Source organism: Dermacentor albipictus, chromosome 7 (genome assembly GCF_038994185.2).
Source record: "Dermacentor albipictus isolate Rhodes 1998 colony chromosome 7, USDA_Dalb.pri_finalv2, whole genome shotgun sequence".
In the NCBI taxonomy this organism is placed as follows: domain Eukaryota; kingdom Metazoa; phylum Arthropoda; class Arachnida; order Ixodida; family Ixodidae; genus Dermacentor; species Dermacentor albipictus.
The window spans coordinates 88075109-88091255 of NC_091827.1; the positions used below are offsets into that span (position 1 = coordinate 88075109).

The window sequence follows — 16147 nt, forward strand, 5'->3', positions numbered from 1 at the left end:
TTTGCTTCAGAGGTTCAAGTGGTCCACCTGTTTGTGCTATCTGGACGACGTCATCGTTTATTCGTCCACATTAGACACGCATCTGGACCGTCTTTGAGGGATTCTTGATGTGTTCCGCCGCGCCGGTCTCCAGTTTAACTCGTCAAAATGTCATTTCGCTCACCGCCAAATCGCCGTCCTTGGACACCTCGTAGATGCCAGAGGCGTGCGACCCGATCCGGACAAAATTCGCGCCGTTACGGATTTTCCTGTTCCGAAGTCTACCAAGGTCGTTCGTAGTTTTGTAGGGCTGTGCTCTTATTTCCGACGCTTTGTGAAAGATTTTGCGACCATCGCACGTCCCCTTACCGACCTCTTGAAGAAAGACGCCCCTTTTTGTTGGGGTCCTGACCATGCCGCATATTTTTCGCAGCTAACTACTCTCCTTAGCACGCCTCCAATATTGGCCCACTTTGACCCGTCTGCCTCAACGGGAGTTCGAACTGATGCCAGTGGTCACGGCATAGGAGCAGTGTTAGCACAGCGCCAGCGTGGACATGATCGCGTTATAGCCTATGCCAGCCGACTTCTATCACCCGCCGAGCGCAATTATTCAATCACAGAGCGCGAGTGCCTCGCTCTTATATGGGCTGTTGCGAAATTTCGTCCATACTTGTACGGACGCCCCTTCTGTGTTATCACTGATCACCACGCTCTCTGCTAGCTATCCTCGCTCGAGGATCCCACGGGACGACTCGCTAGCTGGGCGTTACGCCTGCTAGAGTATACCTTCTCCGTTGTATATAAGAGTGGACGCTTGCACCAGGATGCCGATTGTTTGTCCCGCTACCCCGTCGACGAACCGGCTGATGCGGACGCCATCGCTTGCGTTTTCTCTGTGTCCCAGTTGCTTCAAATCGGCAACGAGCAACGGCGCGATCCTTCATTACGAGCCCTCATCGACCGTCTGGAGTCAACACCTGGCGCGCCTCTCTCCGGATGTTTCTCCTTAAAGAAGGGGCATTATACCGCCGCAGTTTCGATCCACATGGCCTTGACCTTCTGCTCGTCATTCCATCGCACCTGCGTTCCACTGTCCTCCAGCAACTTCAGGATGCTCCCTTGGCTGGACACTTGGGCGTCTCGCGCACATACGACCGTGTACGCCGTCAATTCTTTTGGCCGGGTCTCTCCCGCTCCGTGCGGCGCTACGTTGCCACTTGTGAGCCCTGTCAGCGCCGGAAGAAGCCCTCCACACCTCCAGCTGGATGTCTCCAGCCGATCGACATTCCACCCGAACCCTTTTTCCGTGTTGGTCTAGACCTTCTTGGACCATTTCCTCTCTCGGGCTCCGGAAATAAATGGGTCGCCGTCGCTGCCGATTATGCTACGCGGTACGCAATCACCAGAGCCCTCCCGGGAAGTTGCGCTACTGACGTTGCTGACTTTCTGCTCTACGACATCATTTTAGTGCACGGTGCTCCGCGCCGATTACTCACTGACCGTGGCCGCAGCTTTCTGTCGGCAGTCGTCGAAGACATCCTCCGCTCCTGCTCGGCAAAGCACAAGTTCAGCACGCCCTACCACCCACAGACCAACGGCCTCACGGAGCGCCTCAACCGGACCATCACCGACAGGCTTTCGAAGTACGTTGCGACCGACCACCACGACTGGGGTCTTCACTTACCATATGTGACGTTCGGGTATAATTCATCGCGTCACGACACCGCCGGCTATTCACCATTCTATCTACTATATGGCCGAGAAACCGTGTTGCCCTTGGACACTTTGCTGCCCTCGGCCACACGTTCCGCCACTGAATACGCCCGCGACGCGATCGCACACACCGACCACGCGCGCCAGCTCGCCCGCACCCGTCTCGAGGCCTCACAGGAGCATCAGCGATGCCTCTATGATTGCCACCATCGTTACGTGCACTTTTCTCCGGGTTCTCTGGTGCTTCTCTGGTCACCCGTTCGACGTGCGGGCCTTTCCGAAAAGCTGCTGTCGCGCTACACTAGCCCTTACCGTGTGGTACGACAAGTGACCGATGTCACGTATGAAATCATCCCCGCCGATCTCTCAGCGTCATCATCAGCTGCAAGTGACATCGTTCATGTGGCAAGACTGAAGCCATACTACACACCTTTCACCGCGGATGTGTAGATTAAGCACCGGGATGGTGCTTCTACAGCCGGGGGTGATGCTACGGAACAACCGCCACAATGTGGCTGCACTGAGGAGGACGAAGACGGCGTGTGTGCCCGTTTGATATAGCGTCGCCATTTTGGCCTCTGTGAGCTTCCCTGTAAATAAATTGTAACTAGTATTCGGCTTTAGTTTCACGTAGCAATATGTATCCGAGACGGGAACCATTGTTAGCTAAAGGGTCGGAAATAAAAACCCAACATGGCTCAAACCAGCCTACCAAGCTCACTTGCCTTAGATACAGCAGTTGCGTTCGCGCCGTCAGTCTTTCAGATAAGAATTTTGCCATTCTTGTGCCAGACATACTTATACCCTGCACTCTTCGCCCATTCCATCACGTCCCTCAAATTTCCCGATTTCGATTGGTCACGTTTTCAAAGATCCGTATTTATTCATTGGTACTGCTGTGTAGACGCCTTTTGGACCACCACAGATCCCTGATCTTTTGATTCGTGAATCGGCAGATGATACCAGGAATCTTATCCTTCTTTGACGGCAATCGATGAACAGTGCACACATCGTTCTCGGATAGTGGTGGCAGCTCATTCTTGGCGGCTAGTCCATTCATTTTAGCTAACAGGTTTTCGTGGTTTGTTTTTGCAATGCCATGACATTCAATATTCTGTCGTCTATTTCGCCGTTCGATGTCATTGAGCTGAAGCGCAGGACTTTCAAGCTTTTGGTCTTTTTTCTCAAGTTTTACGATTCTTATCCTCCAATGCTTCATGTCACGTTCATTCTGCTCCGTACGGGATAACAACTCAGTCATCTTATCAGACATGAACTGAACTGCAGTTTGAATGCCACCTATTGTCTCTTTTAGAGGCGATAACACATCGAGTTTTTCATTCATGTTTGTAAGCATAGACCAAACAGCCTGTAGGTTAGGCACTTCCGTCTTTTCAACTTTTTCTGTGCGGGATTTTTCTGCTCTACATTGTTGACATTTCCAGTTGTTGCGGCATATCTCGCCCTTCGATTTCAATGTCGCCTCAGAAACGCCTGCACAATTGCCAGCGTGGTATACACCCTCGCACACACTACAGGATACGGTATCACTGAGCTTATCCAACTGCTCTTCGCAGCTGGAGCACTTCGTGACATCAGACATGAGAACAAACTTTGGCAGCAGCAGTACCAGCAAGAGGAAATCAAAATAGAACGTGCAAGATGCACAGACCTGTAAAATTACAGTAGTGGTTTTAGGGCGTAGGTTCCGTGGCCACTGCTGCAGCCAATATGCCCTGCGCAGCCGGATGACGCCAATATATAGCCGATGGCTGCAGCGCCAGCAGACAGCGGGTGTATCCACGAGCGGTGATGCGGCAATGTATCACACGTGCCATCCACGTAAGCTGCCCATGTCATGGAAGCCAGCAACACCAGGTAGGATGCAGCAGCTCAGTTGCGCCGATGGAACATGCGTGAAACCCACACATGTCGTAGCGTTGATCCTTCCGTGCGCATAGCTCTGTAAAAGTTTAGTAGTGGTTTTAGGGCGTAGATTCCGTGGACGCTGCTGCTGCCAAAACCCTATCTAATTTTAACACTGTCCTTTAATATATTTTCCTGTGGTTACGAAACTTCTATGGGAAAGCTTGATATAACTCCTGAGGTATCCGCAATGTGGCACGGCGTTTTTTAGAGGATACTTAGACATCATCGGGGGGAGGCTAACTTGCACGCGCATTCCAGCGAGCTGTGCAACATTTACTATTGCGGTGCTGCGGGAAAACGCGAAAGAATTTATGCATTCGTCTGACTATGATCAACCACACATTCGTTTAATTTACTAACTTCTAGGACCACAATAAAGATGTATGAATCACTCAATTATTACATGTTGCATCGGTGTCCTGTTAGGAAACAGTTGCTGCATATGATGCCTGCCTTAGTGAAGTCTCAAGGAATGTACTTTTGCTTGGTCACATCTTATAGTTATTAATAATTAGACAGGAATCCCCACATTTATGTTGTCTCCAAGAGTTTTAAGTCATTGTGCGGTTAGAGGCATTCGCAATAATGCACCCCTTCTCTTGCGTCCTTATGCAGTATTCAGGGGCACTATAACGTAAAGCTATTCCAAACTTTTCTATTCCCATTCAGCAATCAGCCCTTCATGATTGGTCAAAAAATTTTCGGGCCACCCCCACTTCACCTGTCTGCCACGCGATGTCACGAAAACCACGGAAACTTCCCATCTCAAATATGTGCACAGTGATTATGCATCATTAGGCCGAACAAATGAAACATTATTTCTGATTCGACGCTTTCTTGCCATTAGCCATCTACTACTGGTCAAAAGTTTTCGGGCTGCGCCCACTTCGCCTGTCTGTCACGCGACATCACAAAGCCGCGAAAATTCACCACGTCAAAGTGACGTGTACGCATTAAAGATGCATTAATATGCCGAACAAAAATGATTTTTGCTCTAATAGCCGGAGGCTGCCCCGTTCCGAAAGGAATAAAAGATACTACCTGTCGATGGCTCAGGCACTGGCTACTAGCACCTTCCGGGGAGCATGAGTTGAATTGGGCACAATAAAACTTTTTCCGTGGCCGTATAACGTTATCGAGCCCTTTCGGCACGTATACGACATCGCTCTGCCAACTCTTTTTGGCTGAGGATCCGTTTTACAGGTTCTTAACTTTCTGTTGAACTCGCCACGACTTTCAAACAGGCACCTAAACCAGACATGCCCTGCACCTACAACGAGATTACTAAGCACTACTATCTCAGCCGTAGAACCTACTTTGTTCCTCATCCGCGGCTCAATAGAGCTCAAGTGCTAACGCACCGTCTACTACAAACGAATACGTATCCAAATCCGTCGTTTTTACATAAAATCTGTCCGGACACTTACACCGATGGTACTTGCCCCGATGGTGGAGAAATAGCCACGTTAAAGCTCTTGCTCTGACGGTGTGCCCGGTAACGTTCTATAATCCATAACAGCTCGGCCAGATGGGAGGCGGTTCTCCGCCGCCCTTTTCTGGCTGACCAACTCTGGGCTGTCCAGCAAGCCCACGATGAGGCCGATAGGCTTGGCCTTCCGGTTCTCACGTGGGAGCGGCCCGCTTCGTGAAGACTCACCATCTGCATGAGGAGGAGGAATAAATGTTTATTGTGTGAAACAGCGAGAAAGTGTTCTTTCTTCGCCCTAGGTGGGCGGCTCTCTTAGTCCAGAAAGCCGTTGGCTAATGCCGCAGCCCGGGCCCGGTCCACCAGAGTTCGCTGATCTTCCAGGCTCTGTGCCTTTAGCATTGCCTCCCACGTTTCTTCGATCTCTTGTAGCGGTTCTGGGGCATCACCTTGACTGCTGTTCTCGCGGTGTGGGCACACCAGCACCAGCAGGACTTCAACAAATTTTTGCCATACCGTACCATACCTCAAGCAAAGAAAGCTGTAGTGGACCAATGTCAGACGCCAGCACCACCCTGCTCATCGGTTTATCTATTTTCGCTGCGCTGGCTCGGACCCATCGAAGCCCTCTCCACTTGAGAAGAGTTCCTCGCCTCTTGTGAGCCAATTAGATAAGAAAAGCCGCTCAATGCAGGCAACTTTATTCGTTTTTAAAGCAAACAAAAGTGCACTCCTACAAACGAGGAGAGCGTTTGATTGGGCTATTAACACAACGCTACGGGTGACCGCCCGGTGCTTGCGTTGGCAGTTACGTAAATTTGACGTTAGGAAATTAGTATAAAAACAGATAGGAATAGATTTACGTTATAGGGCCCTGCAGAAAACGCTGCTCAGCTCGCTGAAATACGTGTGCAAGTTGCTGAAATGCGCGCCGATGGCTGAATGCGCTCCAAACGACGCTGTGTCATGTCGCGGCTACCACCAGAGGCATATCAAGCTCTCCCATTGATGTTTCGGGACGAGAAAAAAACTATTAGGGACTCTTATAATACCAAAGCCCGTTATACAAGCCCAAGTAATACTAAAGGCTACATTCATTTTGGGCATACCACAAACAGCAAACATGGCGCCGGCTAAAAACGAGAGGAGAATGAAGAGGTCTCCCCTGGAGAAGCGGGCGCGCGTTCGTACGCGGTTCAGAAGAAGAAGAGGAGGACTGGTCTGACGCTATCACCTCTGTGTCCATACTGTCAAGAAACAGAATCACTAGATCATTATTTTTTGGCATGTCGACGATACAAATTGTTAAGAAAAAGACATCTAGAACTTCCGTTCGCAAAATTAGGGTTAATGTTATCACCAGAAACCATACTATCTTTCGGTGCGTCAGTTATAGGGGTCAGCCACAGGGACGTATTTGATGCCGTTTGCAGTTACATAACGTCAACAAAACGAATAAATTTTTAACTTTTGTCTTGTATTTTATTGGTTTTTGTATGTTTTCTTATCTCTCTTTCGTTATATATATATATATTTTTATCATCGAATAAGTGGCACTTCAAAAAAATAGGTGAACGTTTCAGCACGCAATTCTTGGCCAATCCCCCAGTGTGGGTATGAGCCATAATATGAGGCTATCATCATCATCATCATCAGGCCCCTGCGCGTTCGAACGCGGTTCACTCTGCTGGTCCCGAGGAAGAATCATGGCGGCCAAGTCCGACTCCTCGTCCACGGCGCACAACCCCAAGAGCTCCGTCGCCGAGCACACGGTGAGCGTGCCGACTCACGGCCCTTAGCGTGCGAACAGAGCAGACTGAGCGAAGGCAATACCACGATCGGGCACGCTCGTCGCTCAGGGGCGATATTCTCGGGCTATCAATTTCGGGTGGGGATGAAAACGTGTTTATTGACAGCTAAGCGGAAATTGGGAAGGGGCCTCTCGGCCAGAGCTCCTGTGGCGTCTTCGGCGACGGCCCGGCCTTGCCCGTCGGATCAGTGCCCAGCGGACCTCGGAGGTGCCGTCACGAAGGACGCCTTCTCAATGCTCTGTGGTGCGGGATGAATTCGCAGTTGCTTTCAGTTTCGCGAGATGTTGCTCGAATAGCGCCGGAAGCGTTCCGCGTCTGCGGGCGATAGCGTTCGTGGCACTGTCCCAGCTGCGCTACGACAGCAAGTGTAATGTTCGTAGACGCCTATGCCAGCAGCGTTAGTCACGCGTAATTTCGCAATACTGACAAAAACTTTTATGCGAAAGTGATTGCTCGAGAACACGAACCTGGTTTCAGGGAATCAAGCTATGGACTGTAGGAAGCGATTAAAAGAGGAAGTTTTATCATGAGGCCAACTGCGGTTTCCCCTATTGAAGTACACGTATAGAAAACGTACAGAGTACTCGATACAGAAGCGCTAAAACGATTTGATCTAATTCTCGAACGTCAGAACGAAATCAAAATCATGCGAACTGTGCGAAGCACAATCTTCATTTAGCTTTTTAAAGATTTACAAAAATGACTCGTAATGCCGGAAGTGTAAAAAATAAAATAAATGAAAAGCACATAAATTTGGATAGCAGAATTTTGGATAACAGTAACTATGCATAAAAAAAACGGCTATTGCTCTTCAGTTACTGCTGTTACTTCGCTAAACTTGTCACTGAATTTGATTACGAAATCATTTTACCTGACGTTGTTAAAACATTACGCGGATTTCGTAAAATGTGTACTGAAGGATAGGAGTAGATTTTAGATATAACATGTAAATTCTTCTTGGTTTGGTTGCGTCAGTAGGTTCAGTTCGCATAATTACGATCTCGTTTCTTATTGCTGAAATAAAGTTGTACACATTATTAATTAGTTTTAATAAAGTCCGGATTTTCAAGAATTTTGGTAGAAATTGGAAGCAGTAAATAACGTGGTGACTCCAGGTGGTAGATTATAACGTTTCCTTTTGAATGCAAGAAACGGTACGTAAATCTGTGCGTGGATGCTTAGAAAGAAATCCGGCAGAAATTATCTCAGGTTGACTGTCAACGTTAATGCGATTAGCATTGAAGGAATTTACGGACACATATTGCCACGGACAGGTAGTGACCGCGGAACCGGATCATGATACTGAAATGATCAGAAGAATAAGAATAGGCTGGGGTGCGTTTGGCAGGCATTCTCAAATCGTGAACAGCAGGTTCCCATTATCCCTCAAGAGAAAAGTGTATAACAGCTTTGTCTTACCAGTACTCACGTACGGGGCAGAAACCTGGAGGCTTACGAAAATGGTTCTACTTAAATTGAGGACGACGCAACGAGCCATGGAAAGAAGAATGATGGGTGTAACGTTAAGGGATAAGAAAAGAGCAGATTGGGTGAGGGAACAAACGCGAGTTAATGACATCTTAGTTGAAATCAAGAAAAAGATATGGGCATGGGCTGGACATGTAATGAGGAGGGAAGATAACAGATGGTCATTAAGGGTTACGGACTGGATTCCAAGGGAAGGGAAGCGTAGCAGGGGGCGGCAGAAATTTAGGTGGGCGGATGAGATGAAGTTTGCAGGGACAACATGGCCACAATTAGTGCATGACCAGGGTTGTTGGAGAAGTATGGGAGAGGCCTTTGCCCTGCAGTGGGCGTAAACAGGCTGATGATGATGATAATAATGATGATGAGGATGATTGCCACGCCCTAAACACGTCATGTATACAAGATTCATAGATACAAGGCTTGTATGTGTCTCGTATTTGTCTAGTATCTGTCTTGTTGTCTTGTATCTCAACAAACAGAAATCAGAATGTTCGTTTTTTCAAGTGACCATGTTCTTAGTACTGTGACTTGCTGTTAGGACACCCCTTGTGACTGCCTTTCATTTTCTGCGCGTGCCTCCTCTTGCATATATACACACGATGTGGCAACGCAACAAAATGTTGTTGGAAGTCAGCGCAGTGTACGTCGTCTCTCGCAGTCCTTAGCCTTCGCGCTGTACGTCATTTTTATCATGAATTACCAACTTGCCCAAGCAACCGCTCTAGTTTTGCGTTGAGCAACAAAAAGCTCTACCGGGAGTTTTTAAGCATAAAATGTTTTTAGCTCCCGTTTTCGGCGAATTTCGAGTGACATTGAGCCAAAAGCCAGAGCCGTTATCCGGGAACCGAAACGAGAACATCCGGACAAGTTGCGAGAATAAAGCGAGATCCCCCTTGACACTTTGTACAGGATCGCATTACATGCACTATTTACCGCCCAAACAAGTTACCAAAAATATTGCTTCCGGGTTCTTCGTAATGTTTGTTCACAATATCATACAAGATGTAACTTGCAGTACGCTGAAGGTTTATTTTCATTGCCAATAGGCGACGTTCAAAAGGTGGATACAACGGATACAGGGCAACATACACTTCAATTCTGGGAAATTTAATTTGCTGCATCGGGCGTGGCATGACGCCAGATGCGCCTGATGCACTGCTTTTCCCAAATCTTTAAAAACCGCCTTGACTGTGCCTTCATGGAGGAAGGAAAAAATTGGAGGACGCTTTAGCTTCGCCTTCAAGAGTGGAAGGCGACAGCGTTCCCGTCGACCCGCCAAGTGGTGTAAGACAATGGGCTACGGCACAGCGACTACGCGCCCCGCATCGGACGCGGTGAGCGTCGAGCAACGCAGCGTTCGGCGTGGCAACGAAAGGTGCGCCTGAGCAAGCGACGCACGCCTGAGCCTTTCTAAGGCAACACCGCATTCACTAGATGCGCTTTTGTACCGCTTTGAAGCATCGAACTCGTGGCTGAGTGTAATAAAGAAAAAAAATCTCGTAGCTGAGTGGTAGTGTCTCCGTCTCACACTCCCGAGACCCTGGTTCGATCCCCACCCAGTCCATCTTGCAAGTTGTTTTTTATTCATGAAATGCCTGCTGGGATTTATCGCTCACGGCCAACGCCACCGACGCCGACGACACCGGCTTTTCTGCGACACGAGCTCTTTAACGCTATCGCGTTAAAAGCTAGGAGAGAGCACTACGTCGCGTAGCCAGCCTTGGCAAACGAAAACTCTGCTATAGCTCTGGGAAGCAAGCCCTTTGCTCGCTGGCGGCCCACCACGTGACCTCTTGCGTCAAGATCATGGAGCAGGAATAGAGATTTGGTGAGACGTTTGGTCGTGCATCGTTCAGGATCTTGTAGCTGGTCAGTGCGCTCGGTCTCTGGCTTCTTTCGCTGCTTAAAGAGCCGTCCTCAACCGGTTTTCTTCTAGCTGGGAGCGTCCATATGGACCAGTGCAGAGTATGGCGTGGTGCATTGTGGTGTGGTGGGGTGTGCCATTGCGAACATGCGCAACACCCGTTTTAAGATTGTGCCTAGTATCATCAACAAATCTGCTTTGCCGGTTGCCATTTCACGCTTACAGCTACTGATTACGGGAGAGCAAGCATTTTTTAAAGTTTCTCTACAATTCTCTCACTGACTTTTATTGTCTAATTACAGTTAAGTTCATTCATGAATCAAAACTTATATATAATTAGGTGGTATGCAAAAAAAAACATTCTATCCCCAAGCGACGGCGAACAACATTACCTTGGTTCTGTCCAGCTAGGTGACATCTGCATATATCTTAAATCTTGGTGCATGATAGTTGGGACACCCTGCATATGAAAACAAATCGCTTCATTAGCGGAAGTCTGTTTGCGGCGGGTGCTGTGAATCGCGCCCACACGCATCATCCACGCGCTGCCTCGCGATCTCCCGATTAGGGAGGCAGTCGCGCTACACTTCGCTCCCTTTGAAACGTGCCGCAGAAGCCAGATTGTCCGCACAAGCCAATATATCGCGAAATGAAGACGTATGCAGCTGCGCTTAAATTTCGCCTTAGGAAGTATCGTACTCTTCGGTTATTTTTTTTTCCTCATTCAACAGTGGCACATACCGAGTTGCACATAACCCGTGCACAAAACTTGTCCGGTGGTTTGTTTCGAACATAGTTCCCTCACAAAAGCAACCTGATAATTTAGAAATTACACCATTGATTGCCCGGTGGCCGAACTTGGGGAGAAAGAGGTTCGACGGGGACAGACAAACATGCCGCAAACTGGGTGACGTTCCCAAACAATGTTACTCACATGAAAATGATTTCTTCATACGCATGTATTCAGAGAAGACCTCTTCAAGCAAGACTCTGCTCTTAATAATCAGCAATACGTTGGGTGGAGCCGTAAGTGCGTATGGGATGGCTATTTCGAAAATTGCCATGTACAGGCGGTGACTGTCGGATAACCATTATCGTATTTGACAAACGATGTAGGGTGCATTGTTCTCAGCTTGACACGTTATAAGGTAATCAATTTGTGCTCCATTGGACAGAAGAGGTCTGAGGCACGTAATTTTTGTTATACTTTAGCTAAAGCAGTACTATCAAGAACTTGTCTCGGGCCAACCCAAGTTCTTGGCAGAGTCGTTTTGCCACTATTCTAGTGTTTCGAGGTGCGGTAGTGTTAAAAAGTTTTTTAAAAGCTTTATCAGTATTCCTTTATGGCGCTAGGTGTTATGTGTTATTTGCGGTAGCCGAAATGCTTCATTAGTTTGTCCCCGCAGGGGCGTCTGCGTAAGCAGGCGTTTGGTGTGTTGCGCCACCACGTACCCGAGCACACGAGGGTTGGACCCTCCCGCGTGTAGCCGTGCGCGGCTTAGCCGTGTCTGGGGAAAGGGGGATCCTGGGGGTTGAGCCGATGCTGGGTGCTTGGACCTTTAAGGCCCCCCGGCGGAGGCAACACACCTCTTTGGCCTCTGCTTCACATAGACGGCACCCCCGGACTGACCCACCCGGGGGAAATCGGTAGTTGCCTTTTCCTGTCTCTCTCTCCCTATTACCTTCGTCTTTCTCTTACTTTCCACCTTTCCTGTCTCCTGCTCTCTTCTTTTTACTTCTTTTTTTCCTGGCGGCAAGGGTTAACCCTGTGTGGATAGCCAACCTTGGTTATTTCATATTTGGTTATAGTAGTAATGTACAGCTGGCGTTTGCAGGCCGTGTTTCACAGGTCCTGCAGCGTCCCCTTGTAGGACTCCACGGTGGGTGGCTGGCGTTACTGCCGAAATCTCACATATGTTTATGGCTACCTCCTTCCCTACACTCCCTGATCGCCCTCAGAAAAGAGGGCGCACCGATGAAGTATTCAAATTTTTTGGTCGGCAAAAAGAATCTTTCCCTCGTTTCCACGTTATCCATTCTGAAACACCAGCTAAACCAGTGCGAACAATTTCTCCATTTCTTGTATCGAAGTCCCTTACCGAAGTTTTTGGTCCAGGATATAAGGCGTCGAGGATGGCTAGCGGTGACCTCCTCCTGGAGCTCCGCGATCACAAACAATATGAAAAATTGTCAACATTAGTGTCATTTGGGGAAACCCAAATAATTATAACCCCGCACCGCACCATGAACACCACCCGTGGTGTTGTCTCTGATGATGACTTGATGGAGCTCACTGAGGCTGAACTCTTGGAGGGCTTCAGTGACCAGAATGTTGTAAATGTTAAACGAATTAAGATAAGGCGAGATGGAAAAGAGATCAACACGAAACACCTGATACTCACGTTCGGCTCAAGTGTCCTTCCCGAGTCCATCGAGGCCGGTTATATCAAACTTCGGGTTCGACCATACGTTCCCAACCCTCTCAGATGCTTTAAGTGCCAACGTTTCGGCCACAGTTCACAGAACTGTCGAGGCCGGCTGACTTGTGCCAAGTGCAGTGACAAAGAACATTCCTCTGAAACGTGCCAGAACACTCCACATTGTGTTAATTGTGATGGTGAGCACGCCGCGTACTCGCGGTCGTGCCCTTCTTGGAAAAAAGAAAAGGAAATCGTTACAATCAAAGTAAAGGAAAACATAACTTTCAAGGAGGCACGGAGGCGGGTATCATACCTGCCCAAGAAAACCTTTGCCGATGTGGCGCGTCAGGGGGCAGCGTCACAACGGCCTCCGGCGACTGTCCGACCCACACGCAGTGAGTCGGCAGTTACGCCATCTGCCCCCACGGTGGTTGCAGCTAGCGCTGCTCCGCCAACCGAGGAAAAGGGGCCATCGACCCCGAAGGTGGGCGCAGCTGAGGCTGCCTCAACCTCCCAGGTCCCTTCCAGCGCTGGCAACGGCCGGCGCAGCCAAATCCCCCAGGGAACCCCATCGACCTCCGGGCTGGTGGGCGCAGGGGTCTTGCCCTCCAAGGCGAGACTCTCCCTGGTGACTTCTCGCTCGCAAGAGCAGGTGTCCGGCGCCTCACAAGAGGCAATGGACACTACACCTATCCTCCAGGGGCGCCAAGCGCCTAAGGAGCGGCGAGGTTCACTCGAACGCTCCAGAAAGGGCAAAACTCCCGTTACAGGGCCTCGAAAGGGCTCTATAGTCTAAGGCATAACTTCTATTTCCGTACACACAGCACCAAATTAACTTCATTATGGACACGCTAATTATCCAGTGGAACGTCAGAGGTCTCCTCAGAAACCTTGATGATGTTCAAGAACTTCTCTACGAACTCACTCCAAAAGTGATGTGTGTACAGGAAACCCATCTTAAATCTAAACACACTAACTTTCTTCGTCATTATGTTATTTTTCGTAAAGATCGTGATGATGCCATCGCATCATCTGGTGGTGTAGCCATTATACTCGACAAAGGTATAGCGTGCCAACATCTACAACTACACACGCCCCTAGAGGCAGTGGCCGTTCGAGCCATACTTCTAAACAAACTTATTACCATCTGCTCTCTGTACATACCCCCGCATTATCAGCTCCATAAACATGAGTTCCATACATTAATAGATCAATTACCTCAACCTTATTTGGTTCTAGGAGATTTAAATGCACACAGCAATTTATGGGGTGACTCTCATTGCGATGTGCGAGGTCGACTGATTGAACAGTTTCTTTTCTCTTCTGGTGCATGTCTTTTGAATAGTAAGGCACCTACATATTATAATACTGCACATAAAACCTATTCCTCTATAGACCTCAGTATTGCATCTCCCACCCTTTTACCTGATCTTAAATGGAGTGTTATTAGAAATCCATACGGGAGCGACCATTTCCCGATAGTTCTGTCCACACCGAAGATGAATGAATGTTTCCCACAGTTTCCTCGGTGGAAAACTGATTCAGCTGACTGGGAACAATTCCAAAAAATTACTCTGATATCGTGGGCTGACATCAGTGCTCTAAGCCTGGAAGTTGCGGTTGAATACTTCACTATTTTTCTGATAGATGCCGCAACCAAATGTATCCCAGAAACAAAGGGGTCATCTAACAAGCGTCGTGTTCCGTGGTGGAACGAGGAGTGTCGTAACGCGCGTAAAAAGCAGAACAAAGCATGGGGGTTGCTCCGCGATTCTCCGACGGCAGAAAACCTTGTTAATTTCAAGCATGTGAAATCTCAGGGAAGGAGAACGCGCCGACAAGCAAGAAGAGAGAGTTGGCAGAAATATATATCAGGAATTAACTCTTACACGGATGAGACAAAGGTCTGGAATAGAGTGCACAGAATACAAGGTCGACAACCCTACTCGCTACCTTTAGTAAATACACAGGGAAATAGCATGGAAGACCAGGCGAACTTTCTAGGCGCACATTTTGAACGCATATCCAGTTCGTCGCACTACTCTGACACATTTCAAACACAAAAAACACGAATAGAACGGCAGCAATTAGTACGAAAAAGTGCAAAATCTGAGGTATACAATAGACCATTTAGCATAGCAGAGCTTCAAGCAGCACTAAACGACTGCAACAAATCTGCCCCAGGCTCTGACCGTATAATATATGAAATGCTAAAACACCTGCCATCTGAAACACAAAGAACACTTCTTTTCCTTTACAATGGTATATGGTCTTCCGGCCAGATTCCCTCTGTCTGGAAAGAGGCCATTATAATTCCCATTCTGAAACAGGGTAAGGACCCCTCCTTGGCAAACAGTTATAGGCCGATAGCGTTGACAAGCTGCCTGTGCAAACTCTTTGAAAAGATGGTGAATAAACGCTTGCTCCACTATCTGGAAACCAACAAAATATTAGACCCATACCAATGCGGTTTCAGGGAAGGTAGGTCGACGACAGACCAGCTTGTCCGCATGGAAATGTACATCCGTGAAGCCTTTATCCACAAACAGCTTGTCGTATCTGTATTCCTTGATATGGAAAAGGCGTATGACACTACGTGGCGCTTTGGGATCCTTCGGGATCTTTCTGGAATGGGTATACGTGGCAACCTGCTGACCATTATTGAAAGCTACCTGTCTGACAGAACGTTTCGTGTCAGAGTTGGCAATGTGGAGTCACGATCATTCGTACAGGAGACAGGTGTACCGCAGGGTGGAGTGCTGAGCTGTACTCTCTTTATTGTGAAAATGAACTCCTTACACACCGTCATACCTCGCACACTCTTTTACTCGGTCTATGTAGACGATGTACAGATAGCTTTTAGATCGTGCAATCTTAGCATCTGCGAGAGGCAGCTACAGCTCGGCCTAAACAAACTCTCAAAGTGGTCAGAAGAAAATGGTTTTAAATTTAACCCTCAGAAAAGCACATGTGTTCTTTTCTCAAACAAGAGAGGCATATCACCAGGACCCACTATTCACCTTAATGGACAACGACTGTCGGTCAGCCTTGAACACAAATTTTTAGGCATCATCTTAGACACAAAACTTAATTTTATTCCGCACTTGAAATATCTCAAAGCGAAGTGCCTGAAGACAATGAACCTGCTGAAGCTACTTTCTCGAACAAACTGGGGCAGTGACAGGAGGTGTTTGCTTAGCCTATATAGGAGCCTTGTACGATCACGCCTCGACTATGGAGCCGTGGTGTACCAATCCGCATCGGATAGTGCTCTCAGAACTCTCGACCCAGTCCACAATCTAGGCATACGGCTGGCAACAGGCGCATTTAGGACAAGTCCTGTGGAAAGTCTGTATGTGGAGGCGAACGAATGGTCGTTACATCTGCGCAGAACGTATCTAACCTTCTCCTACTTTTTAAAATGTAAATCGAATAACGAACATCCGTGTTATTTAACTATACATGACTTATCTTCTGCAAGACTTTACCATAACCGCCCATCTGTTCGACCTCC

The 16147-nt window shown here is 48.2% G+C and overlaps 1 protein-coding gene across 3 annotated transcripts in view; it reads left to right on the forward strand.

Moving 5' to 3' along the window:
* Positions 1–6706: 6706 nt before the first annotated feature.
* The window catches only part of LOC135899688 (transient receptor potential cation channel subfamily M member-like 2), a 157548-nt gene continuing 148107 nt past the window's right edge, over positions 6707–16147 (forward strand). For all 3 annotated transcript variants that reach the window (XM_065429019.1, XM_065429017.1, XM_065429020.1), the window contains exon 1: positions 6707–6822. In XM_065429019.1, the coding sequence (XP_065285091.1) occupies positions 6757–6822 (66 nt within the window). In that variant the 5' untranslated portion in view covers positions 6707–6756. The remainder of the gene's footprint in view (positions 6823–16147) is intronic.